The sequence below is a fragment of the Rousettus aegyptiacus genome, unplaced genomic scaffold (genome assembly GCF_014176215.1).
Source record: "Rousettus aegyptiacus isolate mRouAeg1 unplaced genomic scaffold, mRouAeg1.p scaffold_m13_p_6, whole genome shotgun sequence".
NCBI classification, from domain to species: domain Eukaryota; kingdom Metazoa; phylum Chordata; class Mammalia; order Chiroptera; family Pteropodidae; genus Rousettus; species Rousettus aegyptiacus.
The window spans coordinates 74,691,065-74,708,571 of NW_023416309.1; the positions used below are offsets into that span (position 1 = coordinate 74,691,065).

At 37.3% G+C, this 17,507-nt stretch overlaps 1 protein-coding gene across 3 annotated transcripts; it reads right to left on the reverse strand.

Annotated features, from left to right (window-relative positions):
• Window positions 1–1,623: 1,623 nt before the first annotated feature.
• On the reverse strand, window positions 1,624–17,441 carry DERL2 (derlin 2). Of its 3 annotated transcripts, none has more exons than XM_016133740.2 (7): window positions 17,203–17,337; window positions 16,317–16,379; window positions 14,290–14,363; window positions 13,109–13,202; window positions 12,155–12,350; window positions 11,808–11,898; window positions 1,624–4,868 (listed from the first exon to the last, which is right to left on the reverse strand). In XM_016133740.2, the coding sequence occupies exons 1-7, from the start codon at window positions 17,293–17,295 to the stop codon at window positions 4,763–4,765; spliced, it is 717 nt and encodes a 238-aa protein (XP_015989226.1). In that variant the 5' UTR covers window positions 17,296–17,337; the 3' UTR covers window positions 1,624–4,762. The 3 variants fall into 3 exon arrangements, with proteins under 3 accessions (XP_015989226.1, XP_015989225.1, XP_036078548.1); XM_016133739.2 differs by having other exon boundaries at window positions 4,353–4,868; window positions 16,317–16,382; window positions 17,203–17,346; XM_036222655.1 differs by lacking the exons at window positions 1,624–4,868; window positions 12,155–12,350; window positions 13,109–13,202; window positions 14,290–14,363 and having other exon boundaries at window positions 11,833–11,898; window positions 16,317–16,382; window positions 17,203–17,441.
• Between the last annotated feature and the right edge of the window lie 66 nt (window positions 17,442–17,507).

Consider the following 17,507-nt stretch of genomic DNA (forward strand, 5'->3'; position numbering starts at 1 on the left):
CCCAATTCCTGCCAGACTCCGAAGTTCTGGGCAGTGCTCCCCACCACCATTACACAAACACCAATCAATGAGATCCAGAATCCCAGAAAGGAAAATCAGATAAAATTAATTCCTCCTTCTCCTCCTAAATTCAAAGCTCAATGGTTTGCTAATTCACCACAGAAAGACTGGTAAGCAACTGTTTGCTCTGCATACAAGAAATGATTTTCAAAGAATTCATAAGCTTCAACCTATGTGAAGGACTTCAGGCATCCTCTGAAGTTTATCTCCATGAAACTTGTGCTTGTGAACCTGTTAAAATTCTCCTTCCCCTTTCCTTCAGGTCAGAGGTAGTTTTCCTCTAGTTGCTGACACTTTAGTGACCAGGGGTTATTGAAAATGTGCATGTCGAACTACTAGCAGGTATGTTTAAAAATAAATTGACAAAATTTCAATTCCTACCTTTAAATATTTAGAAAGGCAACCCAAAACTAAAAAGGAAAGTAACTCTTGGTCTGTTCAGGCTTCAGTAACAAAGTACCACAGGTTGGGCGGCTTACAAACAAAATTATTGCTCGCAGTTCTGGAGGTTGGAAAGTCCAAGGTCAAAGCAACAGCATGATTGCCTTTGGGTGAGGGCTCCCGTCCTGGTTCATTGCTGCTTTCTGTGTCCTCATTAGATGGAAGGGGATAGGGATCTCTGGAGCTTTTTAATAAGGCATTAATCCCATTAATGAGGGTTCTATCTCATGAGCACCTCCCAAAGGCCCCACCTCCTAATACCATCACATCGGGCATTAGAATTTTGACATGTGAATTTTGGGGGAATACAAATATTAGGACCATACAGTAACTGTTAACTGTCAAATTTTGGCTTAGTATGTAAGACAGACCTCAGTTCTTTTACCCAGTGTACTTTCCAAAGTAACCTAATGGAGGAGACCTACATTCCAAATGATTATAAAGGTCCAGGTACATAACATAAATGAGCTAAATAACCTTGATAGAGAACACCTAAAGGAAGCCACTAGTCACCTCCAAGCAATAGCTGCCATGCAGGTTGGGCATTGCCAGATCTTCCCTTTTTTTTCAAGAAAAGCGAAAAATAAAGATTTTCATGTGAAATCTGTCAATTTTAAATGTTGGCTCAAAATATTTTTAAATGGTGCAGATAAATAAACTACATATGTAGGCAACTCATCCATAAACTCTGGCCAGCTTTTCTGCAAACTGAGTTAAAAAATAAAATCCTATACAGGCATCAAGCAGTGTTACACACATTCCCTCTCCCCTCTCCAATAGTAGCAATCTGAAATGTAAGCCCTCTGAAAGTCTTGTTGTTAAGTGGCTTTCACATGCAGATGATTACAAGCTATTAACTTTTCAAATATTTGGCCTCTTCTAAACGGTGAATGGTCACATTTCATTCTTAACTGCTCTGCAATGGCCTGTGGACGTCTCATCATGATATGTTGGTGGTCACTATTGTTGGTTTGCTTGCCTGACCACCAAACGACTGACCTTGATCATGTTGGGTTTTACTCCATCCTCCTTCGAGACAATCATAAGCCTCAGCAACTAGGTATATATATACTTGCACACACATACATGATTCCCTCTTTAATTAAAAATACCAGATAATAGTTTGCTGATCAGTAAGTATTTATTCAGCACCCATGTGCCAAGCACTCTGCTAGGCACTGTGGTGGATACAAAAACTTAAGACATGGTCCCTGCCCTTAAGGAGCTTACATTCTTATGAAGGAGACAAAACTAATATACATGTGCCAGCTAGAAACAGTACAAGACAATATATAATTTGGTGTAAGAGTATGTCATACAGACTTGAAGCTTTATAGGGATTCAAAGAAGAAAGACAATGAAATAGACCTTAGAGTCAAGATTTGAGGAGCCAGGAAAGAAGCCAGGCCTTAAAGGACTGAAGAAACTTAAATTGAGGTCCCTGTTAGGTAGAAGTGAAAGAAAGGTTCAAAGGAAGACAAACTGTATGCATTTGATATGGGGACTAAGAAGTCATCATGGATTTCTGAGCACAGAAGTGACTTGATTGTAAAAAGTTCAACTTTGATGTAAATTCATGTAATATGCAAATAATTTAAGGGACATCCTACAGAACACTGAAAACAACCAAAGTATTGTGACAACACAGATGACACTCACCTGTCAAAGGAAAGCACAGCTGCAATATAAAATGCAGGTGATCAAGGACAGATGACAATTCTAAGCCCCTTACCCAACATGCCAATAGCTCAATATTTCCTAATTTCCATAGGCTCCAGAGACAGAGTGAAGGTTACTTTACCAAGATCCAGGACTTGGGTACTCTCTGCTTAGAAAGACTACACAAGAGGTATAAAAGATGTTAGGACATATAAGAGTGACACAGAAAAAAGAACAAGTGGAAAAGAGAAACAAATAGAAATCTATAGTGAAAAAACACACCAAAATGTATAAAAAATGTATCTCCTATGGAGATGCAATTGGCACGTCCATTTAAAAAAAATGAACGTATATTGTATTTCTACAACAAAAAAACTATGCCTTAGTCAGGTGTGCTTTTTCATAGTACTGGTAAAATCCAGGAATCCCTTAAATTATGTCAGGTAAATTGGTCAAAAAATTTCATATATTAAATCTCACTTTTGACTTGCATTACAAAAAAGAAGGGTGTTCTGGAAGAATTAAGAATGAGGTAAGCTGGGAAAAGAAGTGAGAACTTTTCTTTATGTTCAGGTAAACCTAGGTAACCTGTTAAGCAACACAGGGCTAGGGATAGTGGTAGTGAGACTGGCCAAACTTATAAGGTCAGTTATTGAAATTACCACTGCCCAGGGCTGTGTAGTAGTACAGCATGGCATCCTACCACTAGGAATTCTCATCCCATAGAATTAGAGAAATCAAAATCTCCTGTGATTAGCTGATAAATTCAAAATTTGTTTCCCCCATAAAAGAAAATTGTTTAATGTTTTACCCAGTCATTAATATGTACAGACATTCCTTACGTAAATGGTCAGTGAATGAATTTCAGGATTCAAATTTTACCACAAAAATTCCATGAATTGGATAACTCAAAGTTAACTAAGGGGGAACAAATATAACTAGAGAAACCTATTTCTAGCCTCAAAATATACAATTAAAAAAAATTCTAATTAAATTCCAGTTTTCTTGAACAGAGTTAAGATCTAACAAAATTTAAGAATCCCATAAGGATTATACATTCCAAGATTGACTTTTAAGATTTTTTTTAAACCACTAAGGAAAAAAGGCAGTCCCATTAACCCACACTCCATAAAACTGCAACAATTATATTCAGGAAGTTACCAACTAGCAACATGTATATTTAAATTCCATTGTTATGCATATCCCATTTAAAGATGCTAAAACACTATTCACTTCATTTCACAATCTGAAAATTCCCATTTAGGATGTTTATTATGTTTAATCTAAACTTCACCTTGAAGAAAATCTCACACCCTAGAAAACTACCACTTAACCAGGCTGGAACTACTTAAGAAATAGTCCTGTGCCTACATGGTGTTTATTAAAACTATTTGAAATACTCTCTGGGCATTTAGGTGTCCATTTTAGTCTCTGGGTTCTCTGAATTACTTAGCCAGTGTGAATACAAACCTACTAAGAGCCAGGGAAGTTAATATTTTGGATGAGTATTTATTGAACCACAGCTATTAAGTGTCCATTTCTGTGGAAGCTAGTTTCTACTCGATTGAGAAGGTAAATCAGGTAATTAGCTCTAAAAAGCTTTTTGGTTTTTCATGAAGCAAATGACAAATGTCAGTCAAAGGCCCAGGAGAAATGTATCCCTAACTGGTGCCTGTTCATCTGGCTCCAAAGTCAACATTCTAACTTGTTTCCCAAGTCTGCAGAAGATCTTCCTGTTGCTTTCCAAAAAGGTGGCCATTACCTGTCTTTTCCTGGGTATTTCTTAATGGAGAAATGCAAGCAGAATAAATAAGATGCCACATTAGCTTTCTGCCTATAGCTGGACTCTCCTGTTGCTGAACTCCTGCTGCTGTAACAACCACCCTACACTCTCCCACCACCACCACCACCTTTTCCCATGTTGTCTGACAACTTGAAGTTTTGCAAAACCCAGATGAGAACAAACTATCTGGATAACAGTAATGAATTTTCTTCCTACTGGAGCTGGCATTCTGAATTAGTAAGAAGTATATACAGCCACAGTATATCAGACACATATTTCCAATCTTGAAATGAAATCTAGTTGAAAGCTGTGAAGACAGGAAGAGTGGGTATGCAAACTGCTCTGAGCTCAGACCTATGCAGGAGAGCTAAAATACATTATCATAATTTAAAAGATCACACACAAAAGCTTTAATTCAGTGAGAGAGAGATGGAATTCAGTTTTATTATGCCCTCTCTGGAACTTCCATTTACACCATGGCCTCGTCTATCAAAGAAGAGGAGGAGAAAAATCTCTGCCTTACACCATAAACTCAAGTACTCATGTACTTGTTCGTTAGAGGTGGCAGGGTATTTGTTTCTTCAGTTTTTTGGCTCCAAGAGATTACACTTTGAGTACCAGTGTAGTGAGAAACTACTGGCAAACTGCTGGAAATGTCTTCTGGATTAATCAGTGTACCATTTCATAAAGTGCTTCTGGAGTTAAAAATCTGTCAAGCTGTCAAAAGTGTCCACACTTTTGCAACACAAAGGATAAAAGAATCCCAATGGTATGGCACTGAGTCCTTCCCAGCTGGGTCTCATTATTGGCACTGCCGTTTTACCCACCAAGGCGCTGGCCCTCACCCCAGGCAAAACCTCCTGGCCGCTCTTCAGGTAGTGGATTGTAATTTGGATCTTCGTCTGGTGTATCAAAAATAGCCTTCCTAAAAGACAGGCAACACATGTTAGTTGTAGTGAAAACAGGAAATATATATGAGCAAAACATCCTAAATGCCCAGAAAGAAACACTGTTGTTTTCATTATTCTTCTAGAACTTTTATATATGTAATTTTACAAAAATTAGATCACACTACTGATCTTCACTAAATTTAACATGTCTCCCAACAACCACTGACAGATGAACAAAATGGTATACACGTCATACCATTATTCAATCTTTAAAAGGAAATATTATTCAATCTTTAAAAGGAAATTCTGACACATGCTACAACATGGATGAACCTTGAAAACAGTATGCTAAGTGAAATAAACTGGTCAAAAAAGGACAAATGTATGATTTCACTAATGAGGAACCTAAAGTAGTCAAACTCATAGAGACGGAAAGTAGACTGGTGGTTGTCAAAGGCTGGGGGAGGGAAAATGGGGAGTTAGTGTATAATAGGTACAGAGTTTCAGTTTTGCAAAATGAAACGAATTCTATGGACGAATGGTGGTGATAGAAGCACAATGTGAAGGTACTTAATGCCACTGAACTATACACTTAAAATGTATAATAAGAGGGTAAATTATATATTATGTGCATTTTATAACAATCAAAATTTTAAAAAATTAATGAGTTACTCCAAGAAAAGTTATCCAGAGCATAGGAAGGAAAGTAAATGTCCAAAAACTTAAAAAATACTATTATGTGGTCATTCAAAATTTCCCTGAAGAATTAACCATTAAAACACCATCCTCTATTTACATTCATATTTCTAATTGTACTTGCCCACAGTTGATAAAATTAGAAGTGAATCTGAAAACTTCTATTTTTATACTGCGATCAGGAAAAGCATCTAAATTTCAACATCTCCATTAGTTCTTAAAAATTAACAATAAAAACACACACAATAGAAAAATAGAGCGTTGATCAGGCAATTCAAAAAAGAAATCCAATGGTCAACAAACACGAAGATATTTGCTTTCACAATAATTAAAGGAATGCATGTTAAAAACGAAACCCCTTTTACTTCCCAAACAAGGTGGGGTGGAACAATGTAGGTGCCCATGTAGGGGAGGGGAGCCATAGTGGCCCAGAGCAGGATGGGAATTAGGGGAATAGTACACTAGCATATGGAGGCAAGAGACCATTTGAGACATGCACACATGGAGGTGGGCTGGTGCAGAGTGTCAGAGCTTGAGAAAGGTAAGGAGGGCATTCCCACAAGAGGGCAGCCTAACATGGGAAATCTGAGGTAGAGCAGGATGAGCAAGGCATCCACATGGGGGAGGGGGACACAGTGATGAAAAAATTTGTTACATATGGGGGTGTTAATTAAATAGGTAAATATATTAATGATAGTAAGAATCAGGTTTCCACAGCCAGTAAGAATAGGGCAATTTGAAAAGGGGTGGCATATTCACACAATGAATACATATTAAGCAAAAAAAAAAAAAAAAAGCAAAAAGAAACAATTACTCATACATGCAACAAAATACATTTCAAAAACATGGTGAATGAAAGAGGCCTTTTACAAAGCAGTACATATACATTGTATAATTCCATTCATGAAGTTTTAGAATATGCAAAACTAATCTGTGGAGGAACAAAATCAGTATAGTGATTGTTTCTGGGGGATGGGGGCAAGGACTGACAGGGAAGGGACATGAGGGAACCTTCTGGGTAATGGTAACTTTCTTTATCATGATAGGATTTTGGTATAGCTGTGTGCATTTATGAAAACCTGTTAGTTGACACAGTTGAGATTTATGTACGTTGTTGTATATAAAGAACTCTAGTTAATGATATGCGTACTAAAGTATTTAGAGAATTAAGTATACTGGAATGGAAAGAAGGATAGATAGATGTATGAAAAGCAAGAACAGTAAAATAGTAATTATAGAATCTATGTGGTGAGTAAATGATACTATAAAATTTTTTCCATTTTTCTGTAAATTTTGAAATTTTCATATTAAAATATTAGAGAAAGACTACAGAAAGAAAAAAACTACCAGGAATCATGTAGAGTTGTACTAGAGCCAGGACTATCAGTATAAACAAATGTTATAAAAAATACGTAGATCTAAAAATATAGATGTAGATACACACATATGCATACATATAATTCCCTTGATCTGTTCACTGAGAGGACCTAGGAATAGTAACACTTCAAAAGTAATGAGCACATCCAGATTTTGGCTTCTAAATACCATTCTCCACTAAAAAGGAACTAGAGCTCCTTGAAGAAATAGCTGATTCTAGGCCTGGATCAAGGAGTGCACAAGACGAGCCTGGGATATCTTGTCAGGCCAGAAAACAATAAATTGCTAAAAACAAAAATGAAAAAATGGGATCATATTGAAAAGTACTTAGGAGCCAGTTTGAAGGGGTTACCACTGGCCAAATCTGAGGAAATACAGGCATCAAAATAAACAATAATAGAGACCAGGCAGAATGGTGTAAATGCTAGAAGCTTTGTTCATCCCCTCTTGCGACATTAAAGTTGTGACGGAAACATGGAACAAACAACAAGCAGAGTCATCTGGGGTCTAGATGAACAGAAGCCCTATAACTAGGGAGAGAAATAAAAAATCACCCTCTAACGAAAGAAGGCTGGAAGCGACGAAGACACAAGGCTGCTCGATCCTGAGCAGTTGAGTGGGACAGAGGCTATGGCAGCTACAGCCATTCCTCTTAAAGGGGCTGTGTCTGTGACCGGACTTTTGTAGTGCAGACTTTCTCACTCTGAGCACCAGTACTGGATAAGCTGCTTGGGGGGCACCAGGGAATTACAGGGGGACACTGGGTTGTCGGAGTGAGGGTAGGCTGGAAGCAAGGCTCTCTCCCAGGCAGAAGTGCTGACTGTATCCACTGGTGAGCCCTCCCCGTTCCCAGTGTGCTGACGCAGCACAGTGATTGCTGAGATATCATCAAACTGGATAACAGAGGTCGCTCAGCCCAGAAGGTTCCCTGAAACTCTATCTCCCCCAACTCATAGTCCCTCCCAAGCCAAATCCAGTTGTATCCTTGGAGAGTCCTGTGCCATTTACTGAACAGCTCCAAGATACACAGTGGTGGCAGCTGAGCATGGTTTCTGGTGTGATTTCTTGAGGCAACTATAAGCACAGCATCTGTGGATTGCTTGCTGAATCTTAACACATGGCCCCAGAGGGGCACAGGCTAGGGCTAAACTTAGCTTGCAGCTGAACGCCCCTCAGGACCGTGCCACTGGACAACTACTATACAAAGCTACACTAATACAACCACGAGACTTAGAAGCTTTGCTCAGTATATAGAAACGGACACAGAAAGGAAGCCAAAATGGGAAGACAAAGCAGCAGAAACCATATGAAAGAACACAACAGAGATCAAGGAAAAATGGAGTCAAGAAATCTAACAAATGCAGAGTTCAAACACTGGTTATAAAGATGCTCAACGAAAGTAAGAGAAGTATAGATGAACTCAGTGAGAACTTTAACAAAGAGATAGAAACATAAAAATGAAAATTATAAAAGGGAACCAGTCAGAAAGGAAGAATACATTATCTGAGAAGAGTATATTAGAGAGAAACAACAGAGTGGATAAAGAAGAGGATCGAACCACTGATATAGAGGATGGGGAACAGAATGGCAAGAAAAAAGTAACGAAGAATATAATTTCAGGAGCCTTTGAGACAAAATTAAGGGTAACAATATACATGTCATAGGGGTACCTGAAGAGGGAAAAAAACAAGAAATTGAAGAGCTATTTGAAGAAATAATGACAGAAAACTTCCCTACCCTGGTGAAAGAAAGAGACATACTATCCCAGGAAGCTCAGAGAGTCTTGAAAAAAAATAAACTCAAAGGGGCCCACACCAAGACACATCATAATTAAAGTGCCAAAGGTTCAATACAAAAAGAGTATCTTAAAAGCAGCAAGAGAAAAGCAATTAGTTACCTACAAGGTAGCATCCATAAGACTGACAGCTCATTTCTTAAAAAAAAAATTATGCAGGACAGAAGGGCTCGGCACAAAATATTCAATGTGATGAAAACCCAGGATCTAAGACCGAGAATACTTTATCCAGCAAAGCTATCGTTTAGAGTTGAAGTACAGATAGAGGGTTTCCCAGACAAAAATAAGCTAAAGGAATTCATCAACACCAAGCCAGTATTACAGGAAATGTTAGAGAGACTTCTTTAAGAAGAAAAAACGTGTATCTAAAATAGGAATAAAGAATGATAATAACCACAGATCTATTAACAAGTGCCTCCAATGGAAAAGAATTAAGTGCTCCAACCAAAAGACAGAGTGGCTGAATGAATAAGAAAGCAAGACCCCTACATGTAATGCCTACGAGAGACTCACTTCAGATTACAAGATACGCACAGACTAAAAGGAAAGGGATGGAAAAAGATATTGCCTTGATGGACCTAGGGGGTATTATGCTGAATGAAATCAGAGAAAAACAAATACCATATGATTTCACATACACGTGGAATCTAAAGAACAAAATAACAACAACAACAAAAATGGAAATAAACTCATAGATGCAGAGAATATTTTGAGGGCTACTAGATGGGAGAAGGGGTTGGGGGGGGATGGTGAAAAAGGGCAATGGGATTAAGAAGTACAAATGGACAGATACAAAATAATCATGAAGATATAAAATGTAGCATAAAGAAAACAGTCAACAATGTTATAAATATGTAAGGGGGAAGAGTGGTACTAGATTTAGTGGGGTGACTGCTTCGTGAGTTACACAGATCTCTAGTCACTATGCTGTACAAATGAAACTAATATATTATTATATGCCAACTATAATTGGAAAAAAAACCATTGAATTGTACAATGTAAAGATGAGCAACTAATTGTCTATTATATTTCAATAAAGCTGGGGGGAAAATAAACAATAATAAGGGATTATAATCCATGAACGAAACACGAAACCATGAATTCACACAGATATAGATGAATTGATATTAATAAGGAATATTTACATAGTCTCAAAAGTACCTTCCAACAAAACAATTATAAAAGGAAAAAAAGTAACCTTATAGTGGAGAAGCCTCACAGTCATCCCTTAATTATCAAAGTGATTATTACCACTTTGAGAAATTCAATGCACTAAAATTCTGTTCTAACAGGATGCAGTTAGAACGCAGTGTCACTTCTCTATTCCTGCTAAAGATGCAAAACCTGAACCTAAATGTGAGGAAACGTTAGACAAACATAAATTCTACAAAATAGGCCTATAATCTTCATAAATGTCAGTATCATAAAAGTCAAGGAAAGACTAAGGAGCTGTTCCAAACTGAAGGAAACTAATGAGACATAACTAAATGCAACTTTTGAATCTGAACTGGATTTTTCTGCTATACAGAACATTATTAGGACAACTGCCAAGTGTGGAGATGGGTTTGAGGATTAACATTTCTTTCCTGATTTTAACTGTAGAAGAATGTCCTTGTTTATAGAAAATACATGTTAAAGGGGGTCACTGAGCATTAGATTGACAATTTACTTTCAAATACCTAAGGGGAAAAAGGTCATTTGTACTCTTTGCAATTTTGTTTCAAAATTGAAAAAAATATATATATATATACACACATACACACAGACATATATACACACATATACATATATATGTATGTATACATATATATATGTATGTATATATGTCTATATATACATGTATGTGTGTATATATGTATACATATATATGTATGTATACATATATATGTATGTATGTGTGTGTGTATGTATGTATATATATATTTATATATATATATATATATATATATATATATATATATATATATATATATATAAAACGAGACACCATCTTATGGCTATCAAACTAGGAAAGTAATAAATATGAGTAAATACCTCCCACATTTGATGAAGATGTAGGGAAATGGTAGAAATTGTTGGTAGAAATGTAAACTTCAACATTCATTCTGGATGGCAATTTGACAATAAATAAAACAGCAATTCTACTTCTAGAAATTTATCCTTTGAAAATAATCACAGATGTGTGCAAAGATTTAGTGGTAAGGAAGTTCATCACTCCAATTTTAGAAGGGAAAAGGAAGAACTCATGTCAATGTCCATTAAATGGGATTTGTAAAATTATGCTATATTTATAACATAGGGCAGTTGTTACAATTTTATAGGATATTTATGATGGAAAATGATTCTGACATACTACTTTAAAAGATTATAAAAAAGCATTTATAAAAATTACACAGACAATAAAAGATTGAAGAATATAGACCAAAAAGTTAATCTAAGTGATGGGATTATGGAATAAATATTTTACTTTTTACTTAATCATTCTACAACCAACACTTTATAATAAAAATTCACATTTTATTCTTCAGGTTAACCCTTTTTAATGCAGTATAGCCCAAGGGCACAAAATTCTGGGGTAGAAAGAGGGCTTATAAATCAAGCTCTACCTCCAGGAAAAATGAAGTGTAAAAAGAAGGAATTTACTTAAAATCACATAGCTGGTCGGTGAAACAGCCCAAATCTATTTCTACTTTACTTCACTGCTCATCTTTACCACCTGTTTGGAAGGTCAGGCATTCAACCTTAAAAACTTTTCTCTGGTCAGTTTTGCCTACTTTGCTAACTCACCTCTAAACTCAGCAGCTTTCTGAAAACAGCAGGCTCCTCCCTGGGCCAGGAGGTGCTAGCAGTCATCTGGGACAGCTTCGCCAAGTCAGCGTCAGCCTCAGACATCCTGAGCCTATTAACCTGTCTCCTACCACAACTCTGGCACTGTCTGCTCCTACCCAATACAAATGCTCAACTGCACCCAGACTGCTTAATTTGCAAATATTTACTGACTTGAACTATGTGTGCCAGGAGCTATGGGAGCATCAAGAATACACAAATCATGAACTCTGTTCTAATTTATGTGCAAAAAACATGTAACCCGGTGTTAAACACTCACAAAATAGATGGTGTTTTCAGAATTCTTATTCCACCAGGCTGAATGGGAAATACATCTTCCAAGAAATAATATATATGTCCAACTGCAATACCTAGAATCAACCAGAAATAAAAGTGGGTGAGGGTTAAAATATTGATTGTAGGTAAATCTACCAACATAAATTCTTCATATTTGGGAAGAAATATTATTAAAAATTAAAAAAAACCCCCAATATTGTAGTCTTTTAGCATTTAACTATCAAACGATCCCATAACAGCTATTATGTGAAGGCTAGATAAAATGTGAAAAATAGCAACTAAGTAAGTTTGTAAGTAAAATAATATAAGAAATACTGATAAGACTCTTACCCAAGAGGTCCACAATGATTGAGTTCCCCAACAACAGGGAAAAGCCCATGAGTACCCAGGGTAGAAAGGGAGCCTGGAAATTGAGAAGGCCGAAGAAGTTCATGCGGACATAAGGGTTCCTTCGGCTCCACACGTAGACAAGCATTATTGTAAAAGCCTGGCCCAAGAAAACTAAGCTCACAAACAAACCAAAAATCTAGCAGATGACATTAAGGAAAATATCAACATTAAAAGTGTAATAGGGAAGACTGGGCAAGAGAACTAAGGATTGTGTTTTAACAGAAGTTTGAATTATGAAAGTTGAGCATTAGCTACTTTCATCTTTAGGAGAAAAAAAGCCTGAAAATAACTTCCCCGAGCAATCAGGTAAAAACCAGCTTAGGTCAAATCACCTGGATTGTATCTATTTCAAAGTACTATTCTGCTACCATGAAGTTCTTCCCTCTCTGGAAAATGCATTAATTATTTGGTCAATAATTGCATTAAAGTTTACTCACCATTAGCACCTTTACAAAGGTGAATAAAGCCAGAGGGAGCAAAACCATCTTGTTAGACAGGACTACATTCAAGTCTGTTATATGAATGACAATTATTATTTTTTAAAAAATAATTTATCAGCTTTGATAGTAACCAAATAAATGTCTTATCTTCTTTTAAAAGTGGAGTAAGTACACCCATCAACAATAATGTATCTAAGACACGTAGTAACCCACATGAGTTACAAGTTCCCCTGACTGGCTCACAGTAGAAAAGCATCCTGTTCAATCTCTAGACTTAGAAAGTTGTCCTATAAAGTGTGCTATAAAATAAATAGTAGTACCCTGAAGCTAAAATCTGGAGATCTACTTTGATCTGTTCAGAGTATCCAGTGAATTGTGGGAGACACATGAAAAGCTTTAGGAAGAGAAAGGATGTTCTTTAACATTTGCCTGTATTTATTCTGTTGAAGGATACGGTCATTAAGAATCCACCAAAAAGGAACATAAATACAAAGTCTGCTGTCCGACCTCGGAAAGAGCCTTCTTCTAGCATTCGACAGTAACGATATCTTAAGTTCCAAGTTAAGAAAATGTTAAGCACACAAACGTGAAGAAAGTAAAATTTAGTATGTCATTTAAGTACACCTGCACTCCATGTTATCTGTATGAAGTCAAGCCTTCATTTCTATAAGAATGTTTATGAGTAGTAGTATGGTTACTTTTCTTTTACCAGGCATTTTAGGCAGGGTGAAGACCAGCTTCATATTTTAGAAAACAGTTTGTCTAAACAGTTAAGCCAGACACTGCATAAACATGCCATTAATCCTTTTAAACTAGTTACCTATTAAACCTTTTCAGATCTGTAACATCTTTTCATGTTCAACCACACCATAATCTACATCACCTTTGTTTTTTCACAGCCTAACTTGGAAGAAATCCCCATCAAGAAGCCTTGTGTGAGAACCTATTTTTTCAGGCTGGGTAGATTAAGCATGTCTATACTTTGATCAATGAGATGCATTATGATAAAAAAAAAATTATTAGAAACTTACCAGTATACCATATAGGAGACACAGGAACCCATCCTAGTGCAAGAATCCTATCACCCCTACATGGCCCTCTATTGACTGCAGGTGCTTTGACTTATAACTGTCCTCTTAATCCAGAGGGCCCCAGGTATTATATAATCAGAGAACAACTCTTTCTCTTTCAACAAATTGGAACATGGCAAGCCCAGAAGATACTATGGTGCTGTCTTTTCAGCCAATAGACCAACAAGTAAGATACAAGGAGATCTCAAGTTCTCCATTGTCAATGAACCCACTCTCCAACCTATATCACTGTATTAAGGTTGTGTTTTTCCACTTGGGATCTACTGATGTTATTTTGTAAGTATGCCTCAATTAAGTCACATCTCCTCTCCCTTGACTTCTGGGCAGAAATGTAATCATTTATTAAATATCTCCCATTTGAACAGTGACCTACAAATACTCTTAAAACATTACTATCTGACAACAATTTTGTGTACCACTAAGCCGGAACCTAGAATTTACAGCTAAGATGGTAACAAAAATAACTATTAATAGTTTCAATTTAATATTGTATTTCCTAAGTAAACCTGAAGTTTTTATGCTAACCCCACTTAATAAAGGATACAGAAAAATCATGTTAAATAAAAAGTTGAATCCAACTGGCCCAAAAAATAAGAAATTGGTGATTAGCCTCCATATCTGTTAAAAGAGAAAAAAAATCAAGAGAAATATAGATTAAATAAAATATACTGGGAAACATTTCCATATTGAGACAAAAGAGATATCCTATGACTACAATGGTTGAAAAGCCATGGATAGATAACATGTTCTGAACAAAAAAATGAGGCACACAACCTGACACTGTATTTTTGTGCTGCTTTTAGTTGAAAGTCTGAATATCACTGAGCCCTTGAATTTTGTAAAGATAAGGGGACAGAAAATTTGAAATTATGATTGTCTTAACAAAAAAAAGCCCACACCATATGGTCAGGTAAATTATGAAAAAAGTTTGATGGAGACTAGGTTAATTTGCATAATAGAAAACAGTGCTTTCAAAAATGTAGTATTATAATGTAATGAATAGTCTTGAGATATCAGAGACAAACTCCAGAGATCTAATATAAATTGCTAAGAAATGTTTCTATATTAGGCAGTCCAAAACGCTTAGAGTAAAGATAATTCTAGAGCAAATACTCGGATTTGGCTGAACAAATAGCCAACTCCCTACAAGTAAAGACTTAATGCTCTAATAATTAGTCTAACTGGTAAATATAAAAACATTTATTTTCTTGTTAGAAACCCCGATATACTCTTCCCTACCCAACCCTACAATAAGAACTACTCACAATGGCAAAGCATTTAATATTTTAAAGTGTTTTAAAATATTCTATTATCTTATGCGACTTAATCCTGTTACTGCTATCCCTATTTCATATATAAGGAAACTAAAAGATGTGAATACTTTTTAAACGGCTTGCTCACAGACACACAGCTATTAAAGGGCGACTTTGAATTCAAACCCCAAACTCCTAACGCAGACACAAGGTATCAAGAGTTTAACCCCAGGCAAAATTAAGGCAAGCAGGTATTAACTTGGAAGTAATATCTGTATGGAGATACAGCTCTTAGCAAAGGCCATGTGAGTACTGAAGGAAGAATATAGTGACAAGAGTCTCCTGAACTGCTTTATCCATCATTAAATTCTTAAGAATTGGTAACTATTAAAGTTAAAACACTTAGTTCTACATACTAACTGCATCCAGGATTTTAGAGTCTTCAGCCTAGTGAGGAGACAAGCATATAAATAGTGCAAGTATGTGATGGGAGATGATCTAAAAGAAGTATTTACAGATATTCTAAAAACAAAGGAGAATGAATCTGAGGTTACACAAAACCTGTGCCTTGAAAGGCAAACTGGAGCTCAATGGGTATAAAGTAAATGAAACACATTTGAGACAGAGGGAATAGTGTGTGTAGAGGCAAAATTATTGGCTTTTGGGTCTCTCTTCTACTCCAACGATAGCCTATATAAACATCCCGGAGCAGGAAAATACAACTCTCTTTTAGCATTCTAATTATTGGAAAGGACTATGTCCCACTGTAGTCTAATAAACTGGCACGTTGTTGTTTTACATATTGGTCTTTTGGCGTTTTGTTAGTATGATTATCCCTGGAAGATGAATTCATTTAAAAGCCCTAACAGAGCTGAGTTTCAGAACTGGACCACAGCTGATAACGCCAAGGTGGTGGTGGGTATATCATGTGGTAAGCAAACAAAATAAGGGCATAATCAATCCTGTGAGATTCTCTCTGGGCAGCTAGTTGGTCCTCTCAAATATAATAACTCTGAACTAGTGATTCCTAAATACAGGAACTAAACATCTCAAATCAAAAACATGCAGGAAACTTCAAAAAAAAAAAAATACAGATTCTTATTTCCTACCCGTGGTGATTCTGATTTGGTCCATGATGAGGAACTTGAGAATCTCCCAATTAGGCTGCAGAATCACTGCTTTATACCCCTCACAATATGACTTATAATCAAATATTCCCATTGAATTCTTTCTTGAAATAGTATATGGCAGGGTTTGCTAATAAAAAGAAAAATAAGTTTAAAAACAGAAACAATCATTGTTGTGATGGACCACTTACTTGAAAGTGTTTAAAGATTAATTCAGGATTGAAGTACAGCTGAAAAGGTGTGATCAATTCCAACTGCTGAAATAGAAAGAGAGCTCCTTAAAGCAAATCAATCAAGAAACAATATTTCATCATTTACAACAAAGGATTAGTAGGCCTATCTATTCCAACTCTGTCACTTAGGCCGAATCTTTTAAGGCTGGAGAAAGAGGCTAGTAAAGAATTCTCCATAACTGGTACAATTCTTTGTATCTCCAATATCTAACACAGAATAAAAGTCTGTTTTATGTTGCAAAAGTTGAGGATGACATGAGGGCATGGGAGACAGGTGGTGATTACATACAAGTAAAAAGCAGCTGCTATGACTCTGTCCATTACACAGGCATCACCTGCAAGTTTCATGAAGCAACTCACAACTCACACAAAAGCACCGAGACCCAAGACCCTGCCACTGTCAAGGTTGGGTACTTCCAGCCAACCTCTATATCCACACTCTCCTTATTTCAAGACTCTTCCCTCTCGATAACTTAAACTTCTTCACTAAGCTGGCTTTCCTCCCACTAGTCGCCGCGGTACCACTTGGCCATCACCAGAGTTCTCTGACACGTTTTCTGGGTAGGCGGCTCCGGCTGCCCTGGATTTGCTGCGGGTTTGGCCTTCATCTCTCAGAAACTGACCTGAAGTCCTGATCCTCCATCCCTCATGTTGCTGTACTCCCTTCTCGGGTCACTGGATAAGCACTCTTGGAGCCATTCCAAACCCCGGAGGGAGCCCTGTCCACCTCCACCCACCCCTGAGACCAACCCATCTGGGCTTCCCCAAGGCCCAAACCCCAGTTTCCTGAAGACCCGGTCAAATCCAGCCCGGATAATGAGAAGCTGACACTGCAGCTGCTCACCACAGCAGCGGTGGTGAGTACGCAGGCGGTGGTGTAGGCACGGCTGACCGGTGGAATCTGTAGGTACTCCAGCCTGAGGCTCTGATACGCCATTTTCCCCACCGCCGCCTGCCCGCCGACTTCCCCTTCCGCCAGTCAGCCCAAGCAGCGGGGCGGGACGAAAGCGGGGCCATCCCGTTAGCCTGTCCGCCGCTGTCCAATCAGCGCCGCGCAACAGGCCAGCCACCAATCGTTAGAGCCTATGGAAAGCCATTTACCAATCACGAGTTGCGTCTTCAGGGTGCCCCAGCCATGCTTCCCTACCC